This window comes from Vanessa cardui, chromosome 28 (genome assembly GCF_905220365.1).
Source record: "Vanessa cardui chromosome 28, ilVanCard2.1, whole genome shotgun sequence".
NCBI lineage: Eukaryota > Metazoa > Arthropoda > Insecta > Lepidoptera > Nymphalidae > Vanessa > Vanessa cardui.
The window spans coordinates 5,342,033-5,369,725 of NC_061150.1; the positions used below are offsets into that span (position 1 = coordinate 5,342,033).

The 27,693-nt window shown below is 34.5% G+C and overlaps 2 protein-coding genes across 2 annotated transcripts; one reads left to right on the top strand and one right to left on the bottom strand.

Moving 5' to 3' along the window:
• Nucleotides 1–1,722: 1,722 nt before the first annotated feature.
• Nucleotides 1,723–7,330, top strand: LOC124541578. The gene is made up of 5 exons (XM_047119494.1): nt 1,723–1,899; nt 2,751–2,811; nt 3,620–3,733; nt 4,987–5,096; nt 7,171–7,330. The coding sequence occupies exons 1-5, from the start codon at nt 1,825–1,827 to the stop codon at nt 7,288–7,290; spliced, it is 480 nt and encodes a 159-aa protein (XP_046975450.1). The 5' UTR covers nt 1,723–1,824; the 3' UTR covers nt 7,291–7,330.
• Nucleotides 7,331–8,140: 810 nt separating this feature from the next.
• Nucleotides 8,141–26,651, bottom strand: LOC124541708 (phenoloxidase-activating factor 2-like). Its single transcript, XM_047119643.1, has 9 exons — nt 26,390–26,651; nt 14,326–14,466; nt 13,724–13,875; nt 12,820–12,985; nt 12,021–12,151; nt 10,957–11,066; nt 10,159–10,320; nt 9,399–9,562; nt 8,141–8,366 (listed from the first exon to the last, which is right to left on the bottom strand). Exons 2-9 carry the CDS (start codon nt 14,464–14,466, stop codon nt 8,175–8,177), a joined length of 1,218 nt encoding a protein of 405 aa, XP_046975599.1. The 5' UTR covers nt 26,390–26,651; the 3' UTR covers nt 8,141–8,174.
• Between the last annotated feature and the right edge of the window lie 1,042 nt (nt 26,652–27,693).

Sequence of the window (27,693 nt, forward strand, 5' to 3'; positions counted from 1 at the left end):
ACTAAGGAAAGTCATCGTCAAAAATTCAGCGGTGTGATACCACGATGCCTATTGTCTTCCGGCAAAATAAAATTCGTAAAACACTTTTAAATAAAACTAGTTATAACGGATTTGAATCGGTAGACAGTCTATCCGTGACCACGAACGCTGTAAAGTGCTCGAAACGTCGGGATGTCAAAAATAATTAATATACGCGATTCAAATCCGTTGTAACTAGTTTTATTTAAATGTGTAATAATCGTAAAGCACTTCTTTCCTTGGACATTCATTAGCCGAGTGGGCACGATGGCATACTGTTGTTCTCGAAGGTAATGGAGTCCATTATAATTTTCCAGCTCTATTAAACTCACTATCTAAAGGTGTACCAGCTGATTAGCGACCGCCAGTACGGTTTCCGTCGGGGTCGCTCAGCCGGTGTTCTTCTAAGGGCAAGGGCCTCTCCCTTGCTCTTGACTGATTATTAGCAGCCAGTTTGGACATGGCAAAGGTCTTCGATCGCATATGAAAGCGCTTCGTTCAAAGCTCCCTTCCTTCCTATGGATTTCCCGAGAACTTTTGCAATTGGATCACCAGCATTTTCGGAAAGAAGCATTGAGGTCAAAGTCGAAAATTTGTCAATGCTGGTGTTCCACAATCCACAAGGCTGCGTTCTATCACCCATTCTGCTTTTTCTGCGTAATAATGACTTGTTGCAAATCAGTAACACTCACTGCTATGTAGACGACAGCATCGTCGAAACCCTATACACCGGCCGGGCTAATATTTCTCAGGATAACGTCGAAAAAAAACAGGAACAAACTTGTGTCCGAAATCGAGTCTTCATTAAACAAAGTCTCAGACTAGGGTCGACTAAACCTATCCCATTTCAACCCCAAAAAACTGCATGTTTGCGCGATAGCCGCTTAATTCACAATTTATCGTATCTCCACGAATATTTCGATAGCCACCGCAGTATTGGAATACTTGGAGTTGATATTTGTGTTCAACACACTGACAGTTCACAGAACACAAATTTTGTGTTCTGTGAACAACATATCACTGACAGTGATATGTTGTAAATCATTTCATCGCCTAAGACGGTGTTAGCCAAGAAAACTGACAATATACAGTGTCAATCAAGGGACTCGTATCGTTTCTTTCTCTTGATTGGTGAGATGCGTGGCTGACACCGGCTCCAAAGATACAGATTTTTTTTTTTGACAATAGTATACTCACATCACGGTACTTTATTATGTATTATACAATCACGGTATTGATTGAGCACTAATTGTGAACAGTAGCATAGAGGCTACTAATTATCGAAATGTTTTATTTAATATTTATAGAACGATATTTCGCAGGCTTTCTCATATAAATTTTTTATAATAAATATTTTATAATATTGGTATCGCAATGTTCATGATTTCAGATTAAAAATGTAGAATATTATAATATAATAGATTTGACCATCCAAAGCCACGTTCCGCGACTAATAATAAATACATATAAAATAAAAAAATCGACTCAAGCATATTAGTAAAAAAGAAATCTATATTGATAAAAAAAAGTGGCATAAGTACCTTTCTTTAAACAAAAATACATTCCTTTTTAAATATTTGGTCCATAATCTATCCCACAAAATAAATTATAAGCGACGTTAAAAAAAGGTTGAAGTTAAGCTGTATGTTGTATACTTTTGCCTTTGTATGTAAACACAAAATTATGCCACAAAACGTCATAAGTCATAACAAACAGTCAAATACTTGAGGAAGACGTCTAAAATATTATTTGTTGATTTTTTTTACTTGTTTAATTTTTAATATACAAGCTTCATCTTGTTAAATAATGTCCAAGACACCACATGTAGTGGATGGCGAAGCTTCGGAATCCGATTCCGAAATCGAAATTGGTAAATCACCTGTAAGTATGAAAATATTACGAATTCTTGCTCGTAAATTTTGATAACAGCCTAATGACATTGATTTCGTAAATCAAACTTCAAAATAACTTATTTTTTTAAAAGAAATAAATGTATCACTGATACTGATACATATTTATTGAAATTGAGTTTTATTTACTTTCAAAGTTGATCTCGCACTTTTAACTAATAAGAATGTACATACAAATTTAAGTACCCAACTTAAGTAACCAGTAAATTATTCATACAATGTTAACTTTGCATCAACTCAGGTTTATGCAAAATAATAATAGAAAATAAAAAAATGTAATGCAAATTCATTTGAACACAAAATTTCATACTTAATTTACATAGTGTGTATATTTGCATGTATGTATGTTAAGTTATAAACAGTTAGTGTAAATACCATATCACATAAATAAAACTCCATCAAAATCAAATGACCTATGTTAGTATTTTACAGCAGTATACACATATATAATAAGATACTGGGAAATATAATCAATTTACCATTTTCAAAATTTAAAAAGATTATTAACACTAAATTAATAAATAAATCATATTATTCATTAAAAGTGTAGTTTTTAGAAAGAAATGCCTGGAGTTAGGCTTGGGTTCCATCATAGGACACTAATAACTGTAAATAACAGCATTGTAAATCTGTTTACTTGAAAAGAGCAACTATGCAAGTTTCTTGCCGTTTCTGCTCGCTAGAAGCTGATTTACGAAATGGTGGTAGTGTTTAATTAATGATGATTCAAAAATGCATTGTGAAGTTTACTTGAATAAAATTAATTTGATTTGATTTGCAGTAATCACTGACATTCAACATTCATTAGCCATTGTTTTTCAGGACATAACTCCGCCATCCCAAGCCTGTGTCATAACGGGAGAAGCACCTGAGTCCGATGATGGTAATTATAAATTTATTCAATGCTTTAAAAAAAAAAGTTAACAACATTATAATGAATTTTGCTATAGTTTTTTTATATGAAGTTACTAATTTATTTAATTGCTATTTAATTGCTTTGCTAATTTATTAATACCAGATAGTAAGTGGAATAAAAATGAAAATTTTTCACCAAGTTTTATTTTAAGTCAACAAGTATTAAAGCCATGCTTTTTTATTGTCTGTATAATCTTGTTTTGAATGATATGCCTTCTCTACCAATGTTTTACAAATGACTTGAATTTATGTAACGGCAAAGTTAATAACAAAATAAGTTAGTAATTTTACATTGATACATATACATATTACCATTATTAACTTGCTTGCAAATATATTTTTTTTTTCTTTTCTTTTTTTTTATTGTGTAGGTTGGCGGGCGAGCATATGGACCTGATGGTAAGTGGTCACCATCACCCATAGACAATGAAGCTGTAAGAAATTTTAACTATTCCTTACATCGTCAATGTGCCACCAACCTTGGGAATTAAGATGTTATGTCCCTTGTGCCTGTAGTTACTCTGGCTCACTCACCCTTCAAACCGGATCACAACAATACTGAGTACTGTTATTTGGCGGTAGAATATCTGATGAGTGGGTGGTACCTACCCAGACGGACTAGTAAAAAGCCCTACCACCAAGTAAATATAACAAATTTTCATTCATTTTTCATTCATTTTCATTTCACATTATGATACAGAAAATTACAAATGGATTTTCCACGGGAAATATAATTTAATTCCAACAATAATATAAAGTTTTCTTTGTATTTCTAGAAACGAAAGTACAATCTCCGACTCTCAATGAAATCGACGCTCCACTCAACACATCTATCTTTCAGTCCTCACCCAGCAAGTTGATATACAATTCCTTGTTGCATCAAAAGTTATGTGAGTATATAACGGTCAAGCATCTAAGTATATGAGTTATATCTAGTCTATTTAATATAACATATAAATAAAGAAATATTGGATAACATCAGATGAAAGCTGAGATGGCCGATGATGATTGCGAGTTCAACCCAGGCCAGCACCGCTATGTATATGTGCTTAATTTGTCTTATAATTCATCTCGTGCTCGGCGGTGAAGGAAAACATCGTGAGAAAACCTGCATATGTCTAATTTCATCGAAATTCCAAACCAACAAAAAAAAAATGAATGGAAGAGGAGGCCTTATCCCAGCAGTGGGAAATTTACTTTTAACATCAGATACATTACTCTGATCCCAAAGTAAGTAGCTAAAGTACTAGTATTATGGAAAATCAGAAGTAACGACGGTACCACAAACACCCAGACCCAAGGCAACATAGAAAACTAATGAACTTTTTCTACACCAACTCGGAGTGGCGTACCCATGAAAACCGGTTTACACACTACTTTTTTTATGGGTTGGCGGACGAGCATATAGGCCACCTGATGGTAAGTGGTCACCATCACCAATAGACAATGACGCTGTAAGAAATGTTAACTATTCCTTACATCGTCAATGTGCTACCAACCTTGGGAACTAAGATGTTACGTCCCTCGTACCTGTAGTTACACTGGGTTACTCTCCAAACTGAACAGCTTTGCAAAATTAGCTATTCGTTGATAGAATAACTGCTTAAAGTATTTACTCAAATAGTCTTGTTTAAATTGACTCAGAAAAATTATGTAATGTATAAAAAATCAAAAATTAAATTAATAAAAAAAGGTAAGTCAAAAAGGTACACACACAAAAGTATGACGACCTCCGTGGTCGAGTGGTGTGTACACCGGTTTTCATGGGTACGCCACTCTGAGGTTCCGGGTTCGATTCCCGGCCGAGTCGATGTAGATTACCATTAGTTTTCTACGTTGTCTTGGGTCTGGGTGTTTGTGGTACCGTCGTTACTTCTGATTTCCATAACACAAGTGCTTTAGCTACTTACATTGGGATCAGAGTAGTGCGTGTGATGTTGTCTCATATTTATGTGTAGTAAGAAATTGTGTAGAAAAAGTACAAAAAATAATTGGCGATGAATAAAGTAAGCCAGTTTTAAGTTTGCCAAAGTATCTTAAATATGGTGCTGGTTCTGTACTTTGTATGTATTATTGGATAACCAAATATAATATGTATATTCTTATGTTACATATATGTATATATCTTAAGTGTTTTAACCAGGGGAATGCAATGTATCACTCCGTGCGACCATCGAAGGCCTCGCAAAACATACCACAGACATCTGCGTTGAAAAGCTGACCAGTTCTGATAAAACTCTGCTGAATGTACAGGTAATGTACTTTACAATTCCATAACAAACTAGGAACATGCAACCTGCTTGGTCCTGGTGAATATATGTAGTATTAATTTCCGCCTATGTATTTTGGCAAGGTTCCATTTCAAAGGGGTTCAATGTTTTAGGTTAAATGACCCAAGAAGTAACTTATGTGCTCCTGCGTTGCAGAATTATCGATATTTAGATTATCGATATTTGGCCTCGAAGACTATTCCACATATCGATAGTATCTTTAAGCAATCCTATTGGCATTGATAAGTTTAGAATATAGATAACCAGTTATTTTTCGATGGTATAACTTTATCGATATATTAGGTTAAAAGTAATAATAGGTTGGGGAAAAAGTTTCTTCGTATTTTATATGAAAATTCAAAAAGTTTTTTTTATAGTTTATTTACATTTGACTAAAGTATGTAGGTGCCATTTTGTTCCATAACTTTTTGCCATCTTGTTGGTAGTGACATGATCCCATTGATGTAAAAATTTTGGGGCTTCTGATCGAAAAACTGCGACAAGTGGTTTTGGCAGTCCTCTCGTGATGTTAACCTGACACTGCCTAAGGAATTCTGCAGAGACCGAAACAGATGAAAATCTGAAGATGCAAGGTCAGGACTATACGGCGGATGCATTAATACCTCCCAGCCAAACTCTCGTAATTTTTGTTGAGTGGCTAAAGATGTGTGAGGTCTAGCGTTGTCATGGTGAAAATCCACACCCCTTCTGTTGATCAATTCTGGCCGCTTTCTCTCAATTTCTTGTTTCAATCTCATCAATTGTTCGCAATACAGTTCTGAATCGATGGTCCTGCCGGACGGTAACAGCTCATAATGAATGATGCCCTTCCAATCCCACCATACACACAGCATTACCTTGTTGCGAGTTAATCCGGGTTTTGCCACAGTCTGTGAAGCTTGACCGGCCTTTGACCACGATCTTTTTCGCACGTTCTTGTCATATGTGATCCACTTTTCATCACCAGTTATCAGCTTCTTCAAAAATGGTTCGATTTCATTACGTCGTAATAAAGAATCACAAATGAGTACACGGTTCATTAGGTTTCTTTCAGTGAGTTCATGAGGCACCCATATATCGAGCTTTTTTGTGTACCCAGCTTTATTCAAATGAGTCAAAACCGTTTTGTGGTCAATTGCCAGTTCTTCAGCTACTTCGTAACTACTAATATGCCGATCTTGCTCCACTTTTTCAAAAATGGCATCAATTTTGTCCGTAACAGGGCGACCAGAGCGAGATGCATCTTTGATATCAAAATTTCCGGCTTGAAAACGCTTAAACCAAACTTGCGCTACTCTCACAGATACTGCATTAGGTCCATAAACATCACAATTTTTTTTCGCGACTTGAGTTGCATTTTTACCTTTTTTATAGTAAAATTTAAAAATGTATCGAATTTCTTCTTTAGATTCACTCATTTTAACAACAACAAAAACAAATGAAAATTAAACAAATTCCTAATTTGAATTTGGAAGTGCCTTCTTTAAAATTAAAACTTTTTAATGATACCAAAACCAGCCAGATACAAATGGTATAGCCAAAGAGATTTTATTACAAGTTCATACATACTATATGCGAAAAGACTTTTTCCCCAACCTAATAGTTTTTGTAATACTATCTATACTACTAATAGCTGCCCGTGAGCAATATTATTCAATATTATTATGCTATTTTTTTAGATGATAAAAAAGCGTGGAGTTAATACCTGTTGACTTCTAAGCAGGATATATTAATTTAAATAATTGTATTTAACTAACTGGACTTTGTATTTTTTAAATGTTGTTAACTACTGAGTCCTGCCGGTTCTTCTCGGTTGAATCTACTTTCCGAACCGGTGGTAGCTTCACTTAATTGTAAAATGACGATTCAAAAGTGCTTGTAAAAGCCTACTTGAATAAAGTTTTTGATTTGATAGTATAACTTTATGGATAGTTTAGGTTAAAAGTTATAGTTATGCAATACTATCGATAAACTATCGATAGTAGACTAACGATATGCAACACTAATGTGCTATTCCAGACTATAAACTATTTAAAAATAACATATGTGTTATACAGGAATGTATGCGAGCAACCAACGCTAACTTAACTCTGGCGAGAGCGCGTTTGAAGCAACTTCACACTGAATTGGAGAAGGCAAACTGTTCAACAGCCTTGCCGACTGTCAAGATCAAATAACTGTCAGATTGACAGTTGTTTTTTTTTAAGATTTAAATAATATTTAATAAATTATCGTTACGAATTTTGTGTTTTATTTTTAAGTATAACACCCCGGCCTCTCATTGGTGTAATTCTGATAGTAAATATACTACAGAATTTGTTTATTTGCGATAACAAATTAAAAACTTCTAAAATTAAATCAGTGTTTTTTTTTCTATATTGTACATGTGTTATATACACAAACCTTCCTCTTAAATATCTCGATCTATTAAAAAAAAACCGCATCACAATCCGTTGTGTAATCATAAAGATCTAAGCATACATAGAGATAGACAACGGTATTTTATTTATATAGGGGCGGGGCAGTAGTTAAGTATATTTAACGCCAATTACATACGTAAGAACATATATCTATCTATATATCAATATACAATATAGTATTACGAGAGTAACCTTAGCCTTCAATATGGTGTTATGACATTTGATTCTATATCATAATTTATATCACTATTGCATATTATGAGTATAGCAGGGGCTATCGAATTTACTTTATTATATACAATTATTATTGTAATTAATTGAAATTAAAATTAATTAATTACAGTTTTACAAATTGTTGATTATTTTTAATCAACAATTTGTAAAACTGTAAATAATATTATTTTATATGGCATAGCATTTCATACTGGCATGTAACATTATTTCTTATTTTAAATATGATTGAGCTGACATAAAACAATTTGTAACAAAAGATAGAGAGATTGGAGCATCATTGTAAAACGATAATATTATTTTGGCCATCCCGGACTACTGAAATTACAATAGCGTGCCGAAAATATCGGAAATATACTTGAAATAAAAGAGGAAATAACCATATGTGATTTTATTTCTTAATAATTCGTTCAAATACTATATCCTTCCGTGGGATAGCCCCAGACTCCCATGACGTCATCGACCCACTTCCGGAACATGGAGACGCGAGCGTACACTGCGGGCACGTCGCGCTCCCCGCAGCCGATGCCCCACGCCACCAGCCCGGTCAGCTTATACCGGTTGTTGCCGATGGGGCAAGCGAGGGGCGCGCCGCCATCACCCTGGAGAAATACGACACTTCTGTCAGTACCAGAGACCCATCCAATTGTCAACTATTATATATATAGCAATTGTAGTGTAGTGTTACACGAAAATGTAGCCTATGTTCTGCCTTGGAGTTCAAATTTGCTTCATAACAAATCTCATCAAATTCGGTTCAGCGGTTTGGTCGTGCAAGAGCGACAGATAGACAGACTGACGCGAGTTACTTTCACATTTATAATATAAGTATAGATACTACAAATAAATGCCCGAAAATTTGAATTTTCTACCATGAATGTTTACATTTTTTAAAGTTTAAAATCGCATGCCTTCATATGAGTCATGTTATAAGTTAGGATCATCAAAACACAACTAATTTTGGGAATCAAGAAGGTATGGTGCCTTTTATTACACTGGCTCACTCAGCCTTCAAACCGGAACGCAACAATTCTAAGTATTGCTGTATGATCATAGAATATGTGATGAGTGTAAGTTACAAAGCCCTACTACAAAGTATCATGCTGGAATATATTAAAATAATATATGTATATTTTATTTTAAAAATCTACAAAAGTGCGTTAAGACAACAACGCACTAGTGTGGAATCAGCCGTGATTTCGCCGACGCTTTTTCCGAACGACGACTCGGAAACCTTTATTGCTGGGTTTATGTAGAGGATAATGAAAGTCACTAACTGGTTCACGATTTATCAACGAGACGGTACAATTATACGGACTATGACGCACTTGATAGACACTCCGTTTTACATATGCAATGCTTCGACTTTTATACATGATATATGCCAAAGAATATGAGATACGCAGATGTGAAATATTTTAGTCATAGAATATGTAACTTTACTGACTGTTTACTTTAATACCTATGTGCATATACGGCATACCTTCAAGAAAAGAGCGTACTCCTCCTTAAAGGCCGGCAACGCATTTGCAAGCCTTCCAGTGTTGCAGACATCCATGGGCGGTGATAAGCACATTCCATCAGGCGCAGATGCCACATATCACATAATAAAATAATATTGCTTATATACGTACTTGACAGGTGTCCTTTCCCTCCTCCCCTCCAGCGCACACAAAGCTTTCATGTAACTTAAATCTTGGTCCTAAACGCGTCTGCTTCAGGAGAGCGCCGCAGCGCTGGAACGGAACCATGTCAACTTCCACCTTCTTGAGGATGACGGCGTAACGACCCTTCTTACCTAAAATAAATGCCTTGTTCATCCGGGTAATTAATAATATGTTGAGACAACATCACATACATTACTCTGATCCCAATGTAAGTAGCTAAAGCACTTGTGTTATGGAAGATCAGAAGTAACGACGGTACCACAAACACCCAGACCCAAGACAACATAGAAAACTTATGGTAATCTACATTGACTCGGCCGGGAATCGAACCCGGGACCTCGGAGTGGCGTACCTATGAAAACCGGTGTACACACCACTCGACCAGGGAGGTCGTCAAATAAGGCTATTGATCAATAAGGCTGTTGATCACAATTTAAGGCAAAGGGCCATAATAGTTATTGAGTTTTTCCTGTAGGAAAATATTCACGATATCACATAACTGTGAGTTTGGATGTTGGAGATGAGTTCATGCCTGAACTTTTATAGAGTCAGTACCTCTTTTGTCGGGCAATGAACACGGTTCTTTTAACACAAATTATGCACATGAACATTCAGCGGTGCTTGCCTGGGTTTGAATCCGCAATCATCGGTTAACATGCAATCGTTCTGGCCATTAGACCTCGTCTCCTATAAAACACAGACAGAATACCAATATTAGAAGAATTACCGAATGAATCTCTTCCCCATCCATTCGCGACACAACGTTTGTAGCTGTCGAAGTCTTCATTGGGATCCGGGAGACACAGCGTGTTGATGTGGTCCGTCAGCGCGAACGGCTGTTCCAAGCGTAGAAGGCTGACGTCGTTCCGAAGGCTCTTGGGGTGGAATTCTGTAAGATAATTTTGTTAATTACTACTATTGGACGGAACTGGTGGGATTAGATTTTATTGTGAACATGTTACATGAAAATGTATCTTGTATGTCATCTTGAAAATTTGGAATTAGCCTTGTGGAATATCCTCGATAAGATAGGACCGAAATGACAAAACCCAACCCTGGCATCTTTACATTGAGTTTTTTAGTTTATTTAATGTATTGTACGACACAACTCACACGTATCATCGGCAAAATTCGTAAAACCGATCACATCCGAATTAAGTACGCTATCCCAAATTATCAATATTTATTTCTTACGTGAATATGAACTTTACGCAAACGTAATAACTTGCAATATCATTTGACTAAATATATTCGGCAATGTGACACATCGATTTACGTGCACTTGCTTTCTCGGGTTGAGCTGACGCGAGAATCTATAGCGACGAATAGCGTCGAGTGGCGCGATAGGAAGCTGTTTCTATTGGTTGTGTCTGCTACATCTAAGTTATGTCATAGTTTGTAATGTGATGTCGTAAAATAAAAAACAAATTGGTAGTGTACTTAGTATCAGTATAGCACCCGTGCGAAGCCTTAGATAATTCATAAAATAATGCATATATTCTAAAGCACCCATTAAGGACCTCACCTTCGTGAATGACGATGTCTTGAGCAAGCCGTTCTTGTGACTTGAGCCTCTCCTTATTTGTCTGGGTGTCCCATTCGCCAGCGCGGGCGATCAACGTTCCAGGGGCGAACCTGAACAAATAGGCATTTATACAGAAAGATAAAAAGATAAAGAAATGAGAGTTTATTGAGGATACGACACAATTATAAAAAAAGATTAAATCCTGGTAACATAAATTGAAAATAAACAAATTATACACTAGTAAATCTACAAATAAAAGCACAAGAAAAAAGCGATTTGATAAGCAATGAATCATTCAGCTTTCAAGCTGGTACAACTTGTAACAAATTGCCTCTTTGCTTACATAAAGGTATATTCTTGGTATTTAGCTTAGCGACTTATTATCTATTAATTAAATTTCCAGATACTATCTCGGACTTTAAGCCATATATAATGGCTTAAAGTCCGAGATACAACTCTTAACATAAAAGCTGTTAATTAACCATCCCTCACATTCCTAAGCACCACTAACCTTCGGAGCTAGGATGCTTTACAGGACGGATGCAAGATGTTGCTTTAAAGTTCAAATAGCGTCACTATAAGTATAACACCAATTATTGCCTCCACTGGTGACAGTTCGTTTCACCCAGAGGATCGGAATTGCATTTAAACGGGGTAATGCTCCTAGCAATCTTGCCACAATTCCACGCGGTCAAGATTTATACGGTAAATATTTTTAATTTATATTTAACCTTAATGTTAATAAATTCATCCTCCTGCCCTTATCCCAATTTACTTGGGGTCGGCGCAACATGCCTTCCTCCATACTTCCCTATCTGACGTCATCACACAAGCAACATTATTTCCAGTCATAATCACAATCATTTTTCTTTCCTCTAAATCCATCCACGTCAATGCTCACAATTCCTCACAATATGGTCCTCATTCCTCCGCAAAACATGCCCATACCAGGATAGCCACCTTCCACATAACTTCTCGGCTATCGGTGTCTCTTTCGGTGACACTTGTGTTAATAAATAAAAAAAAATACAATTAAGATTGTGCAGTAATTAAGGTATTCTTACTTAAAAGCAACATGGGCTCCAGTCATCACGACCTGCGGGTGAATGAGGACTCCGACTCCTACGTAACTCAAGTTCCTCGCGTCCAAAAGCGCGACCACCCATGGGAACTCGCCGAAAAGTGCCTCGTTACCCTGTGGGATCAAAGAGTAATCTTTAGATTATTTACTTAAAACTTTGTAAGTATAATTATATTCAAATAACTTTCTACTCTCGCGGTTACTGGCGTTAAATAATACAAAGTAATGTGGCTTATTATGTTTCTCAGTAAATGGCTACCTAACGCGTGTTTACGGACAACTCCTAACTTATAAAGTCTATGTGTTAGCATCATATTATAATACAAAACTGTGGCCACTGTGTTTCAAATTAACAAAAAAGGTATTTAAGTTCATTTCGCAGATATTATTATAACTTATTGTATTAGAAAGATTATGATTACGTCGTTAGTGGGATGCAACCAAAAGGTGTTATGCCCGAGGGCAGTGTTTGGATAATGCAGCGTGACTATTATTATTATATATCTTTATTACATTAGCTATGTACCAGTAAAAGCCTCGTCAAAATCGATCCAGCCATTACAGACAATATAAATTATCGTAATAATAATAATTATTATTTGTTTGTAATTATTCCCATGAATTCAAAAGTATTTTTAATTACTCCAAAGAAGAACTTCCTTCTCGCGTTCATAAGTACGCAAACCTTTTAAAATCTAAAACGAACATTATTTAGTTTGATATTTTGTTATGTCAATGACTCCATAGAAACCAAAAGTTTGGACCAAAATAACACCACTTACACTGCCACCAGTCAGGGTGAAGTCCAGACCCTGTGGGTTACGATATCCACAGGCTTTTTGCGTGGTCGGGTCAGGGGTGACAGGTACTGGTTCAGGATCGGGTTCCGGTATCGGATTCTTGCAGCACCGCTCCACACTTTCTTGGCAATCGTCCTTCTCTCCAAATCTGTGATTAAGACAAATAAATAAATAAATATTAGACAACATCACATACATTACTCTGATCCCAATGTAAGTAGTCAAAGCGCTTGTGTTATGGAAAATCAGAAGTAATGACGGTACCACAAACACCCAGACCTAAGACAACATGGAAACCTAATGATAATCTAGATTGACTCGGCCGGGAATCGAACCAGGGACCTCGGAGTGGCGTACCCATGAAGATCGGTGTACACACCACTCGACCACGGAAATCATTCAGAAAATTAACGATTAAAATATTTGCCTTAAAACGTATTAGAACCGCAGACATTATTGTGTTTTTCGTTTTATCAAAATTTCTTAGTGATTGGGCTTTGTGTTAGCCCATCTGGGTGGATGCCACCCACTCATCAGATATTCTACCGTCAAACAGCTCTCAGTAGTGTTATATTCCCGTTTGTAGGGTGACTGAGACAGCCAGTGTCACAGGACATGTCATGTCACATCTTAGTTACCAAGGTTGGTTGTGTATATATGATGTAAAGATCATTATCTTCCTATCCTTATCCCAATTTTATTTAGGGTCAGCACATGTCTCCTTCCACACTTCTTTATTAGACGTCATCTAACAAGTAACATTCTTACTGGCCATATCTTCTTTCACACAATCAATCCATCATTTCTTTGGTCGCTTTCTACCTCCATCTATATCTATATTAGTAATGTACGGAATGGTCAGCAGTTCTAACATGGACCAACTTGCCTAATATCTAAGACGCCAAAGCCGTGAATGCTGGCGTTGGTGATGTGCACGGCGTTAAGGTCTCCATCGCACAGGTAATAAGGCACACATTGGCATTCCTCTCCCTCTTTGTTTGTGAAGACCGCGCCGCTTTGCGTGGGGCGAACTGTTATCTGCAAATAAAAATTTGGTGAAATAAATCGACATCTTAAAAAAGAAGGTTATCATTACTACTTGTATGTATGTAACATTCAAAAACAAAATATCCTTTATTATACACAACAACAACAACAACAGCATGTAAATTCCCACAGCTGGGCTAAAGGCCTCCTTTCCCTTTGAGGAGAAGGTTTTGAAACATATTCCACCATGCTGTTCCAATGCGGGTTGGTGGAATGCACAAGTGGCAGAATTTCGATGAAATTAGACACATGCAGGTTTCCTCACGATGTTTTCCTTCACCGCCGAGCACGAGATGAATTATAAACACAAATTAAGCACATATATATAGTGGTGCTTGCCTGGGTTTGAACTCGCAATCACCGGTTAAGATGCACGCGTTCTATCCACTGGGCCATCTCAGCTAAAAATATAATTAATATAAAACTATTTTATAGTCTTACATCTTCAAGTCTCGGCGGTAGGTTTGTTGGTCGAGTTGCCGTTGGTGGTGTTCCGAAGATATCGTTTAGCAGCGCTGGATCCAACGTAGTTTGGGGATACGCCATCGTCATCGCGAGGATTGACAGCAAAGGGACCCACATCTGTAAACAGTTTAATTACTTATTAGATTTATGACGAACTAGCTGTACCCGCAACCTCGTACGCATTTAAATTTAACAAAAAAAATATTATATTATGAAGTAGTATGTAGTAGCCTAAATTACTCATTATATCAGTTATGGCAAGCACCACTGAATATTCATGTGCTTAATTTGTGTGTACAATTCATCTCGTGCTCGTGAAATCTGTATGTCAAATTTCATAGAAATTCTTCCTTATGTGTATTCCACCAACCCGTATTGGAACAGTGTGGTGGCATGTTCCAAACCTTCTCCTCAAAGAGATAAGGATCTTAGCCCAGCTGTGGGAAATTTACAAGCTGTTGTTTGTTTTGTTATGCCCTATATGAACGCATATAACATATAAATCATTGCCACATTTAAATCAAACTTAGGACATAATATGCTGCTTCAAGGTTTTAACACACAGCACACTCTCTAGGAATATTAATGATCTTGTATTTAATATAACAGCTTGTCCACAAGCAGTTACTCGTTAAACTTTTAAAGTAACGTATGTACACATTGTAAATTTTTAAGTTTACGCTACGCTTTTGGTTATTGTTGTTCTAATTTTTATTCAATTTATCCTCATTGTTTTTCTCCACGATTACTCCGACAAAAACAAATTAAGCCTTCGAAAAAAAAACTAACGATAATGTACATTGACACGGTCGGGAATCGAACCCGTGACCTCGGAGTGGCGTACCCATGAAAACCGGTGTACACACCCTTCGATTTCGGAGTGTAACAAAGGATAGAGAAATTGGAGCATCATTGTAAAACGATAATATTATTTTGACCATCCCGAACTACTGAAATTACAATATATAAAATGTATAGTATCATAAATACATAAGTAATTCAAACTCTTTGATACATCCAACCACTAGCCTCTTCGTTACGTTGTCTCTATTGTATCTGTATAAACGCTATTGTTAATTGCAAAGTACAGCAAGTAGCATATTTAATTAATTAAATAAGTAATTATTTTGAAGCTTAATTAACCAGTAATCATACTATTATACTGAATTTGTGTTTGTTTTAACTGAAATATAAAAATGGTTTTCTAACCAGTTTCTCAATTTTGATTATAATAAAAACGTAAAAGTTATGTGAATGTGTGAATATATTTAAATGATTTCTATTGAAAACAAAATGCTATGGTGTATACCCCATTATTATGGTACTTTTCATTTGAGGTTTAAAACGCCCCGTATTACAAAATAAAAAAAATATTCTAACGCGTTAATAGTTTTATTAATGCCCTCAAATACACACAATTCACCTTTTTAAAAGGCATCCTGCATCTATAAATTCAAAAAACCTCGAGTTGATTCACGTGTTTTGTGATTCACATTGTTTAAAATATAATTTAAAAAAAAGAATCAACTCAGTATCAAGCAACGGTAGTAAACAATGTATTATTTAATAATCTGTGGGAAAAAACCTCATAACAGTGACGAATATATAATTACAAGACTGGACTGTCCAGTTTCAACATGGCCATTGCAAAAACCGGAATCATTTGAAGGCCAAAGAACAAATTCAACCTCTTGGACTTAAGTTTATTGTCCTTGGACCATTAAAAAAAATTAACATAAAAAAAGTCAAATGCCTTTTTTTTATTTAGGGACTCTTCTGTCAAATCGTAATTCCCTCCATTCTCTATGCCTGACATGACAATGACATTTTTGACATTGATTTAGCGAGAAATCCTGTTCGACATTTCGATATTAATGCAATTCGTTAGGGAATTCTAAACATTCTGAAAAAACTCAGTATATATTCTGAGTTTAAAAATGGTTATTTATTAAAGAAAGTTGAAAATAATACTTAATTTATTCAAAAATCCATAAACAAAAATGCAATTTTTTAAACGTTTGTCACAAAACGCCCCTGATTGGCCGGGCTTATGATGATGACACTTTCTCGTTAACCTTGCTTGCCTACTATGTGTACCACAGAATAAAATACAGTCAAGTGACGTCAGTCGTCACCGACCCCATTGCAGCGCCATATTGTCCAAGTAGGAATCGAGATGGCACAGTGATTAGAACGCGTGCATCTTAACCAATTATTGCGGGTTCAAACCCAGGCAAGCACCGCTGACTCATGTGCTTAATTTGTCTTTATAATTCATGTCGTACTCGGCGGTGAAGGAAAACATCGTGAGGAAATCTGCATGTGACAAATTTCATAGAAATTCTGCCATATGTGTATTCCAACAAGCCGCATTGGAACAGTGTGGTGGAATATGTTCCAAACCTTCTCCTCTAAGGGAGAGGAGGCCTTTAGCCCAGCAGTGGGAATTTACAGGCCGTTGTTGTTGTTGTTGTTGTTTTCAGGAGCTATTTAAATATGGAATTTTTAATATGATATTTTTCGGCAAATGTGTACTAGAAATTTAAAAAAAAAAAAAAAAAATATCTACTGAGTTCTTTAACCTCTACTAAATAATATAAAATTGATTATAAAAACCAGTCAAATAGCCTATTATGTAAATCATGCGTTCTTAATTACCTCCAGTATATATATCATTTGGAAATACCGAAACGCGTTTTATACGTAAATTTCATAAGAAATAACATCACTGGTTAGGTTAAATATTGTGTTGTCGTATAGACGCTAATTTGATTCAGTGGTTTGATGTTTTTACATTATAATTACTGTTTATGCCAGCGATTTCTTGTGCGTTTCCTTTTCCGAACCGGTGGTAGTGTTCAATTCGACTACCAATAAGTAAGTGTAATACTTTTATATTGAACAAATTAATTTGAGTTTGTCTTTTGGGTTAAATTAAACTGCAATTTTATACATAATTCGCGATTTTTTTATACAGAGACATTAATTTAATTTTTGTATATTATAAATATCTATTTAGATAAATACATATATGTATGCATTTTAGATATCAGGTACTGCACATTACAATGTATTCATTTATTATGTTTATATCTGCTTTGTACACCTCTAACTCTTTCTATATCTGTTTTCTTCTACCTTAAGGTTGCCTGGAAGAGATCGCTGTGTTAGTGATAAGGCCGCCTTTTGTGCATCTTTCCTAACCGTGTCTATGTGATATATTTACTAGTTTAAAATAAAGAGTATTTTGATTTGATTTGATTTGATTTAATTCGATAAGAGATAAGCCGGAACAAACGAACACAGACAGACATTATGTTATTTTGGTATATTTACCGTGTATACATATGCATTCAGTAAATAAAGATTATTCTAACATCACAAACAAGCATTTCAATTCTATCATATGTAACTATGTATTATAAATTAGGTAAGTTAGAAAAAAATACAAACAATATACATAGGTATATATTTTAATATAAAAAAATTATATTAACTTTAAATTAATCTGATTTTCAACTCAAGCGCAGAAGATAGAACAGTTAGATAGGGTAGGGCAATGATATTCTAATAAACAGATATGTTATACCCATACTAAACAACAGAAGAAAGTGTGCTGCGCCGGGGACCGTTTATTTTACATTTCGTAACAAGTAAAAAGGATAGCTTGATAAAAACAATAAGTAAAAGGGATAACTAGATGTTTTAATTACGCAAAACGTATTACTACGTAATTATGACGTATTATAACGTATTACTACGTAAAACGACTTAAGGCAAACGTCCCAATTAGGACGTTTTCTAGTCTTCACTTTTTGCGCGTTAATAATATATCTGTTTACTAGAACATCATTGGGGTAGGGTATATTTTTTTAATTTATATCTCTCGATAACCGAAAAAAGAGTTAATCTGTCAATGCTATGAGATAAGTAATGTGACAGCGAGGTCATGACACACTGACATTTGACATTACGATACTATAAACTTCGACTTAAGACGTATTCATCGTCCCATTTATGACATCCTCCCTCCTAAAGTCCCTCCCCCTATCAATGTTGAATGTTTGTTGACGTTTGTGTTTAGCCCATTTCGTTCAATCTTATGTAAATATATAAAATTTAGTTGTGACTAGTATATTATCAATATAATAATCACCCTTGTAGTAGTGGTGCAAAAAGCTTCATCAAAAGTATAACACCTCGCCTCATTGCCTCCACTGGTGACAGGAGGGCTGGTTCGTTCGCCCAGAGGATCGGAATTGCGATTCAACGGGGAAATGCTGCTAGCATTCTTGCTACCATTCCACGCGGTCAAGATTTATATAGTAACTAGTTTTATTTCATATTTGTATATATTTAAGCATTTAATGTTATTAATTCTTATGTAAATGAATTAGTAACCATTAAAAAGTTGTAAATAGTCCAATTTGGTTTCATATTTTATTACATATATAGTTATAATACATATTAGTTAGAATACTAACGACTATTTTTAACCACTCACTGACCCACTCTGTGCCCTGTCACAACTAAAAGCCATTAAACTAAGAATTTAAATGACGTATTCATCTTAAAAAGTCAAGGAGATTTTTCGTTTACTGTATATGGTGATGTTGGCGTCTTCATTTCCAGGTATTATAGATTACGACGAAGTTCGTGGTGTAGCCATGAAAACCGGTGTACACACTACTCGAACAGAGGTCGTCAAAGTTTTCCTCAAAGTTTACCTCAATGATAAAACCGTCAATTACTTGTAAATTAGCTAAGTTCAATATGCTTCAACATCCTGCTTAAAGTACACATACCTTGTCATAAGTCATAATTATATGTATTAAATAATCTATCACTGTCTAGTGAGGTAGGTTTTTGTATATATTATGAGGACAAATTAGTAAAGAAACACTGATACTTGTAGAAATTTCTAATGTGATGTAAATAAACAAATTCTGTAGTTTATTTAGCATCAGTGTTGCACCCGTGCGAAGCTGGGGTTGTTTAGTTTAATCTAAATAGATACACATTAGCTTAAGATATTACAGATACTGATCATGGCACACGAATCAGTTATGTTTATGTCTGTCTGTGTGTACTGTGTCTGCGAGTAAGTACAACAATAGCCTGTAAATTTCCTACCGCTGAGCTTAGGCCTTCTCTCCCTTTGAAGAGAACAGGAGGTTTGGAGCAGATTCCACCACGCTGTTCCAATGCTAGTTGGTGGAATACACATGTGGCAAAATTTCCATGAAATTAGATACATACAGGTTTCTTCACGATGTTTTCCTCTACCGCCAAACAAGAAACTAATTATAAACACAAATTAAGAATGAATATTCAGTGGTGCTTGCCTGAACCCGCGATCACCGGTTAAGATTCACGCGTTCTAACCACTGGTCCATCACAGCACAATTTAATCTTAATTCCTATAAATAAGCTTACAGATACAGATGCTGGAAAATGCATTCGAATCAGTTATGTTCAGATCACATCGTGGATCGTGTACAGGTTGGTGGAATACACATGTGGCAGAATTTCTATGAAATTTGTCACATGCAGTTTTCCTCACGATGTTTTCAATTATAAAGACAAATTAAGCACATGAATCAGCGGTGCTAACGTGGTGGTTCAAACCCAGGCAGGGTTTGAACCCGCAATCATCGGTTAAGATGCACGCGTTCTAACCACTGGGCCATCTCTGCTCACAAGTACATCCGTGTGAAAATAACTTATTTTGATTCTTGGAAAATGTTCATCATTTTATGCGTTAACAGAAACGTGTTTGTAGCTGTTTGTTAAGTAATTCTAAGAAACATATGTGATTACATTAATATAATTATTATGTTACCGTAGTAAAATCCTATAATGGATTAACTTCAAATATATAATAGAATATATAAATACAAATATTCTATTCCAACCACAACAGGAAAAGAGACAAATAACCAACATTTGACTTTTTTATTATTATAGTATATGTAATATCATATTTTTATACTTTATTCATAAGAATTAATAACATTAAATGCTTAAGTATATACAAATATGAACTAAAACTCGTTACTGTACTTGACCGCGTGGAATGGTGGCAAGAATGCGAGCAGCGTTTCCCCGTTGAATCGCAATTCCGATTCTCTGGACAATCTAACCAGCTCTCCTGTCACCAGTGGAGGCAATGAGGCGAGGTGTTATACTTTTGATGAAGCTTTTTGCACCACTACTCCAAGGGCCAAGCGTTTCGACAGCGAATGGGACAAAAAAAGTAATTACATATAATACACGAATATTTAGTTCTTTTTTTGCTTCAGCTTTTGCCGCAACGGCACCGGCTCTTAACATTGTTTCTTTGATATAAGATGGGGCCAACGTGTCAACACATGTAGCGTCCCACACAAGGGCCCGACCTCGTTCCCAGGGAACCAATGTTAATCCATCAGGTCGTGACTAGGTAATTCCACGAGGCTCAGTAAGAGCAGGGACGTCGATAGGGGCAAGGGCCCTTTTTATTATGTCATTAAGATACCGTAGCGGAAAAGCCTGCCTGCACTCCTTGGGCAGGAGATATTTTTATATTATATTTTTGATTTGAGAGCTTGATTAATCTACTGTCGCGACACCATCGGCCGAGAGCTGGTTGCTCTCTGACACTCGCTGTGGATTTGCGACACTATGACGTTTGGAACGTCGACGAAACTGTATTTGGAAGTGAAATTACAGCGTGTGTAAGTAGTTGAGTGTAACAGTGTTGTGTTATACATGGAGATATATCAATCATGAGCTCTCAGTGCGCGATACAGCTGAGTTATTAGCGAATGATGTACCTACATCTGAGGTTTCTTTATCTTATTTCCTACTTCCATTGGAATATATAATGTATTAAAATCTGTTCAAGCAAATATTGTAATAACATGAAAAAGATGTCTATACACATAATAAAATTGGAGTGTATTTTTGTAATATTAAAGTAGCCCCTTTTTACTCAATGCATATGTATGTACACACGGTACATATACCAATATAACAATTTTTACAATCTTTGTCTGTCTATCTGTCAGTTTGTTCCGGCTAATCCCTGGAAATGCTGGACCAATTTTGACGGGACTTCCACTGGCAGATAATTGATATAATAAGGAGTAACTTAGGCTACAATAATATTTGTTATTGTTAAATTCAAACGCGTACAAGGTTTCGGGCACAGCTAGTATAAATATAGAATTAATTAAATTATTAATTGTTATTACGATGATATCAATATTGTTGTTTATGGCTGGGAATTCTGCGGTCTGACACCAAAGGCGTGCAGATAAACACATAACTTATAAACAAATAAAACTAATTAATATTTATTGTGTATTTACGAAGGTTTCAAATGTATAGTCTTAGCCCAGAAGTGGGACTGTTATCATCTGTTACTTTATTTATCATGTTTTTTTTTAATAATTGCGTTTTGGATTTTGATTATTATAACAACTTTGGTGGTATTAAAGTTTTGTATAACAAATAAAGATATCAAATGTAATTTCAGTAGTTCGGGATGGCCAAAATAATATTATCGTTTTACAATAATGTTGTAATCTCTCTATATTTTGTTAGAATGCCACGCTATCGTCCAATTATTTTCCAATGACAGCTCAATCATATTTAATATAAGAAATAGTGTTACATGGCAGTATTAAATGCTATGCCGTATAAAATAATATTAATCACAGTTTTACAAATTATTGATCAATTAATTACAAAAACAATAGTATATAATAAAGTAAATTCAATAGCCCCTGCTATATTCATAATAAGCAATAATAATATGATATAAATTATGATATAGAATTAAATGTCATAACACCGCATGGAAGGCTAAGGTTACTCTTGTAACACTAGCGTCTTGCAAATATTAAATGAATGCTTTGCTCTTTCGTTTTCCTCAAAGCATGCTATACAGCACTGTGGTCTGAAGGCTAGGGTAACTCTAAGACAATCAAGAAATGTTTCTAAAACAAAATACAGCAAAGATAGATAAAAGGAAGAACTGTTTCTCCACAAAATACAGCAAATATATTATCAAATCACATGGAATATATTTAAGATTTGGTTTGGGAAATAGTTTTCGAAAATGATTTAACACTGATTCGATGTGAAATTTTTGATTTGTATTTTGTGCTCTTGTGGTTGGAAAAGAAAGAATGAATGAATGATGTTCTGATGACCGATTTCGGGGAATAACCGACTGCACTGTATCTCAGTATCTGAATGGCCAATCGGATAACGGAACGAGTACGGACTTTACGTACTTTCCGATTAACGAAATGCAATAGGAAAGCTTCCGAGCTGTAACTGAAAATTATTTGTTGACAGAAACACGCGTTTACCTACTGATGAGGCAGAGGCTGACCATTATAAAATTTTATCTTAATTTCAAATTTGCTACTATAATCAAATTTGAATAATCATGAAATAAGATTACTGTCATGAGACTTATTAACATTACAACAACAAAAACAGGCAGTAAATATCCCACTGCTGGGATAAGGCCTCCTCTCCCTATGAGGAGAAGGTAAGAAACATATTCCATCACGCTGTTCCAATGCGGGTTGGTGGAATACACATGTGGCAGAATTTCTATGAAATTAGACACATGCAGGTTTCTTCACGATGTTTTCCTTCACGGCCGAGAACGAAATGAACTATAAACACAAATTAAACACATGAATATTTAGTGGTGCTTGCCTGGGTTTGAACCCGCAAAATCGGTTAAGATTCACGCGTTCTAACCACGCGGCCATCTCGGCTATTAAGTCCTTTAATAATAATTAATAAAATATATAATATAACATATAGATTATATGATAATTTATATGAAACCACAATAGCTTATACAGTAACGTAATACATTATATTATACTCATAATAATTATACATAGATGTCGTATTTATTGCATCAAAGATTATCATTATTGTTTATTAATAAACGCCGTATTTAATAGTTGACGTCAAATGAAATAATTATAATATAGAGGGTTATTGGTAATTCGACGTATATCCGTTAGGAGGTGATAGGGGTGACTATTTGCAATAATTTTAACCTCCATATGCATAGTGCAAAGGTGAACCATTTTTGAGTTATCACGTTTTGTAGCTTCTTTTCAAAATTTGTCAAAAATGCAACTTCAAAAATTTATTTAGAAAAAAATATCAATAAAAACCTATTTTTTTCTTCTGATTTACAAAAACGAATAAACACTGGATATTTGTGAATAGTTAAACAGATATTATCAGCCCGAATTTAAAAATGGGAGTCGGAAAACGATATTATTTTAATTTCTTCCCCTCAAAAATGCCTTAAAAACTAAAAAAATAATTATGAAACTTGTTCTGCAGAATATTGTCAAAACATAACCGTTTGCTTAGCTTCCCAAAAATGTAAAAAAACTAGGAATTTATTTCAAAGCAGCCGAAAAAAAAAAAAATGACCAGAAAGGACGCTGGTGGGAATTCGTATTCGAACATGAACGAATTTGTACTAAAGGTCGCTGTTTAAAATTCCTACAAAATTACTAATCTACGATCAATGATATTCTAATAAACAGATATGTTATATCCATACTAAACAACAGAAAAGAGTGTGCCGCGCCGGGGACCGTTTATTTTAGTTTATTTTTATATTTCGTTACAAGTAAAAAAATTAACTTGATAAAAACAATAAGTAAAAGGAATAACTAGATGTTTTAATTACGCTAAACGTATTACTACGTAATTATGATGTATTATAATATTACTACGTAAAACGACTAAAGGCAAACGTCCCAATTAGGACGTTTTCTAGTCTTCACCTTTTTACCTGTTTACTAGAACCTCATTGTCTACGATATTCATTATGGATTTTCAACACAATGGCGTTTATATAAATAAAATATTATATATTAATTAAATAAAATATTTTGTAATAAATATTTAAGTAGAATTTAATAAAAAAATATACAATTAGGTTCAATAAAATGAAAAACAAATTCAGAAGAAACATTGGTTGAAAAAAAAGTAATTTGTGCAATGAAACCTTCTTGCACTTTTAATAAAAATAATACAACATTAAAAATTAATTTAAACTAAACAGTCAGTGTATAGTATAATTAGCAGTTAAACAAGATAACGACACAGTAATTACTGTGATGATATCTGTCTAAGTACTCATACATACATAGCCTTCTGACGTACTTAAAATTTATATAAGTGCTAAATTAATATATTAAATACATTAAAGTCGTCAGATCAAAAATCAAATTATTTTTATTTAAGTGGGCTTTACAAGCACTTTTGAATCGTCATTTAACAATTAAGTGAAGCTACCACCGGTTCGGAAAGTAGATTCTACCGAGAAGAACCGGCAAGAAACTCAGTAGTTACTCTTTTTCAACATTTAGAAAAATACAGTCATGTTAGTTAATACAATTATTTAAATTAATATATCCTGCCTGGAAGTCAACAGGTATTAATTCCACGCCTTTTTATCATCTACAAAATCTTGTATCGAATAATACGCATTTTTTACCAATGTATTTTTTATAAACGATTTGAATTTACGAGACGGCAAATTTAAAAATGTCTGCGGAATTTTATTATAGAATCGGATACGTTGCCCCAAGAAAGATTTACTGACTTTGCGGAGTCGGAAACTTGGCGTTATAAGCTTATCCTTACTTCTTGTGCATATACAATGATTATCACTGATTTTCTATCTAACTATATATAACTTTAAACATATATTTGTTTACGGAAAACACACCAGTAAAACTCCCCGTCGGAATAATATTTAACAAACGTCATACAACTTTTTTTTTTCTTTATTTAAAGAGTTTGGTTATGACTCACACAAATGACTAAGGCACTCTATAAGTATTCCTTAACCAGAAAACTGGGCTTGAGACATGATGATCAAACCCAATCTTATAAGTTTATAAAGCGCCCTGGCACCCGTGGACAAAGGAAATGCCAGAACGCAGTTTAATCCCCCGACCTCTCTAATCACACTATAAGATATAAATATTTCATGAAACTTCATACAACATTAACAGCCTGTACATTTCCCACAGCTGGGTTAAAGCCTCCTCACCCTTTGAGAAGACTTGGAACATATTCCACAACGATGAATACAAATGTGGCATAATTACGGTGAAATCTGTCACATGCAGGTTTCCTCACGATGTTTTTCGTCACCGAAGATAAATAATAAACAGAAATTAAACACATGAAAATCGCGCTTTCCTGGGTTTGAACCTGTAATCATCGGTTAAGTACGCTTTGTAACCACTGGACCATCTCGGCTCAACAAACGTCATATTACGGAGAATTCTCACGAAGCCTTAATTAATTATAAAGCTAGTATTTCCTTATGTATTATTGATGTAAGCCGTATGAAATGAATTTAAGTCTATCGGATTCAAACAGAGAGACTTAGATGTGTTTAATCATTAAGTAGTTTAAACATTATATGCTCATTAATAGCACATGATATTTGACCCTAAGTTCATCTGTGATCACGTCGTTTATTCGATCAGAATAATCTGTTATGATAGAACATATCATAATAATATTTGACCAATAATTTTTATCATATGTCAGGTTTGAATACCCACGAAAATATATAACAAATATTAACCCTGACACAAAATGTATTTTTTTAAATACAGATAAAATAAATTTTATTTACATTGAGATTTAAATATTTTTTTTAATAAAGGAATTACTTAGTTATGCCTTAATAATATACATAGTATAACATTTAAATGAAACAAAAACGAAGTTTATTTTTAGATGTTTAACGTTTGTTCATTGTGTACTTTTTTAATTAACATCAATAATGTGGAATCCGGATCTATATTAAAAAAACACAACGAAGATTTTTGTTTGTAAAACTTAACATTTACGAATGCTACAGTATACAATTTCAAACACTAAAATAGTTTTTTAACTTAAATATTATATTATTGACCTCCGCTGAGACTTCGTAACCAAAAACGAGTTATTTAAATATCAAATGTCATTATACACTGACCTTGGGATATCCTCACTGTGCTTCGTTTTAAAAATTAAAAAAAAAAATATTTAGGATGAACACTTTTCAACCACAAACACAACACGAACTAAAATTAAAAAAAAAAGTTTATTTAAATTAATAATCTGTGAACGCGACAACACGACCGTTCGTTTCTGTGTTTATTTGCAACTGAATTAAATACAAATGCCTCAGATACATCGAATCACAGATAATCCTGTATCGTTCAACGCGTGTCAACGCGATCTCACACGACACAACTTAGATGTATCTTATACTGACGTACAGTACGACACAACTTAGTAGCATCGGTCAATTCAATAAAACCGATTACTGCCGATTCACACAACCAATAGCAACAGCTTCCTATCGCGCCATTCGACGCTATTCGTCGCTATAGATTCTCGCGTCAGTTCGACCCGAGACAGCAAGTGCATGTAAACCGACGCGACGAATATTTTAAGTCATATATTACAAGTTATTACGTTTGTGTAAAGATCATATTCGCATAAGAAATAAATATTGATGATTTGGGATAGCATATGTAATTCGGATGTGATCGGTTTTACGAATTATGCCGATGATACAGCTAAGTTGTGTCGTACTATACGTAGTACAAAACAAAGTCGCTTACCGCTGTCTGTCCCTTTGTATGCTTAGATCTTTAATATTACACAACGGATGTCGATGCGGGTTTTTTTTTTAATAGATAGTGTGATTCATGAGGTAGGTTTTTGTATATAATACATGGACAATGTAGTTAAGAAACACTGATAATTTTAGAATGTGATGTAAATAAACAAATTTCGTAGTTTATTTAGCATCAGTGTTGTTCGCTAGTGTATGTATAGATGAATATATTTTTATTTATTTATTTATTCTTTATTGCACCCAATCTTAAAACTAAAAAATAACATTTTTGTTACACAAAAGTTGCATGAGGTGCAACAGGCGGCCTTATCGCTAAGCAGCGATCTCTTCCAGGCAACCTTTCGGTATAGGATCACAATATTGATATAAATGGGTAAGGTACAGTAACTTTTTACTTATATTTCGTATAAATACATAATATAATAGTACACAATACACAAATAACAGTAAATATATACAATATAAATATACATATATACTAAACTAAATACATACAATAAATACATAAAATATATATAATAAAATGCGAGATATTAACTAAACAAGAAATTAACAACAACCACGACTGCTTAGAACTAATGCGATAAATAAATAAGTAAATATAGTGATAGATTATTTTATAAATAATTATTACTTATGACAAGGTATGTGTA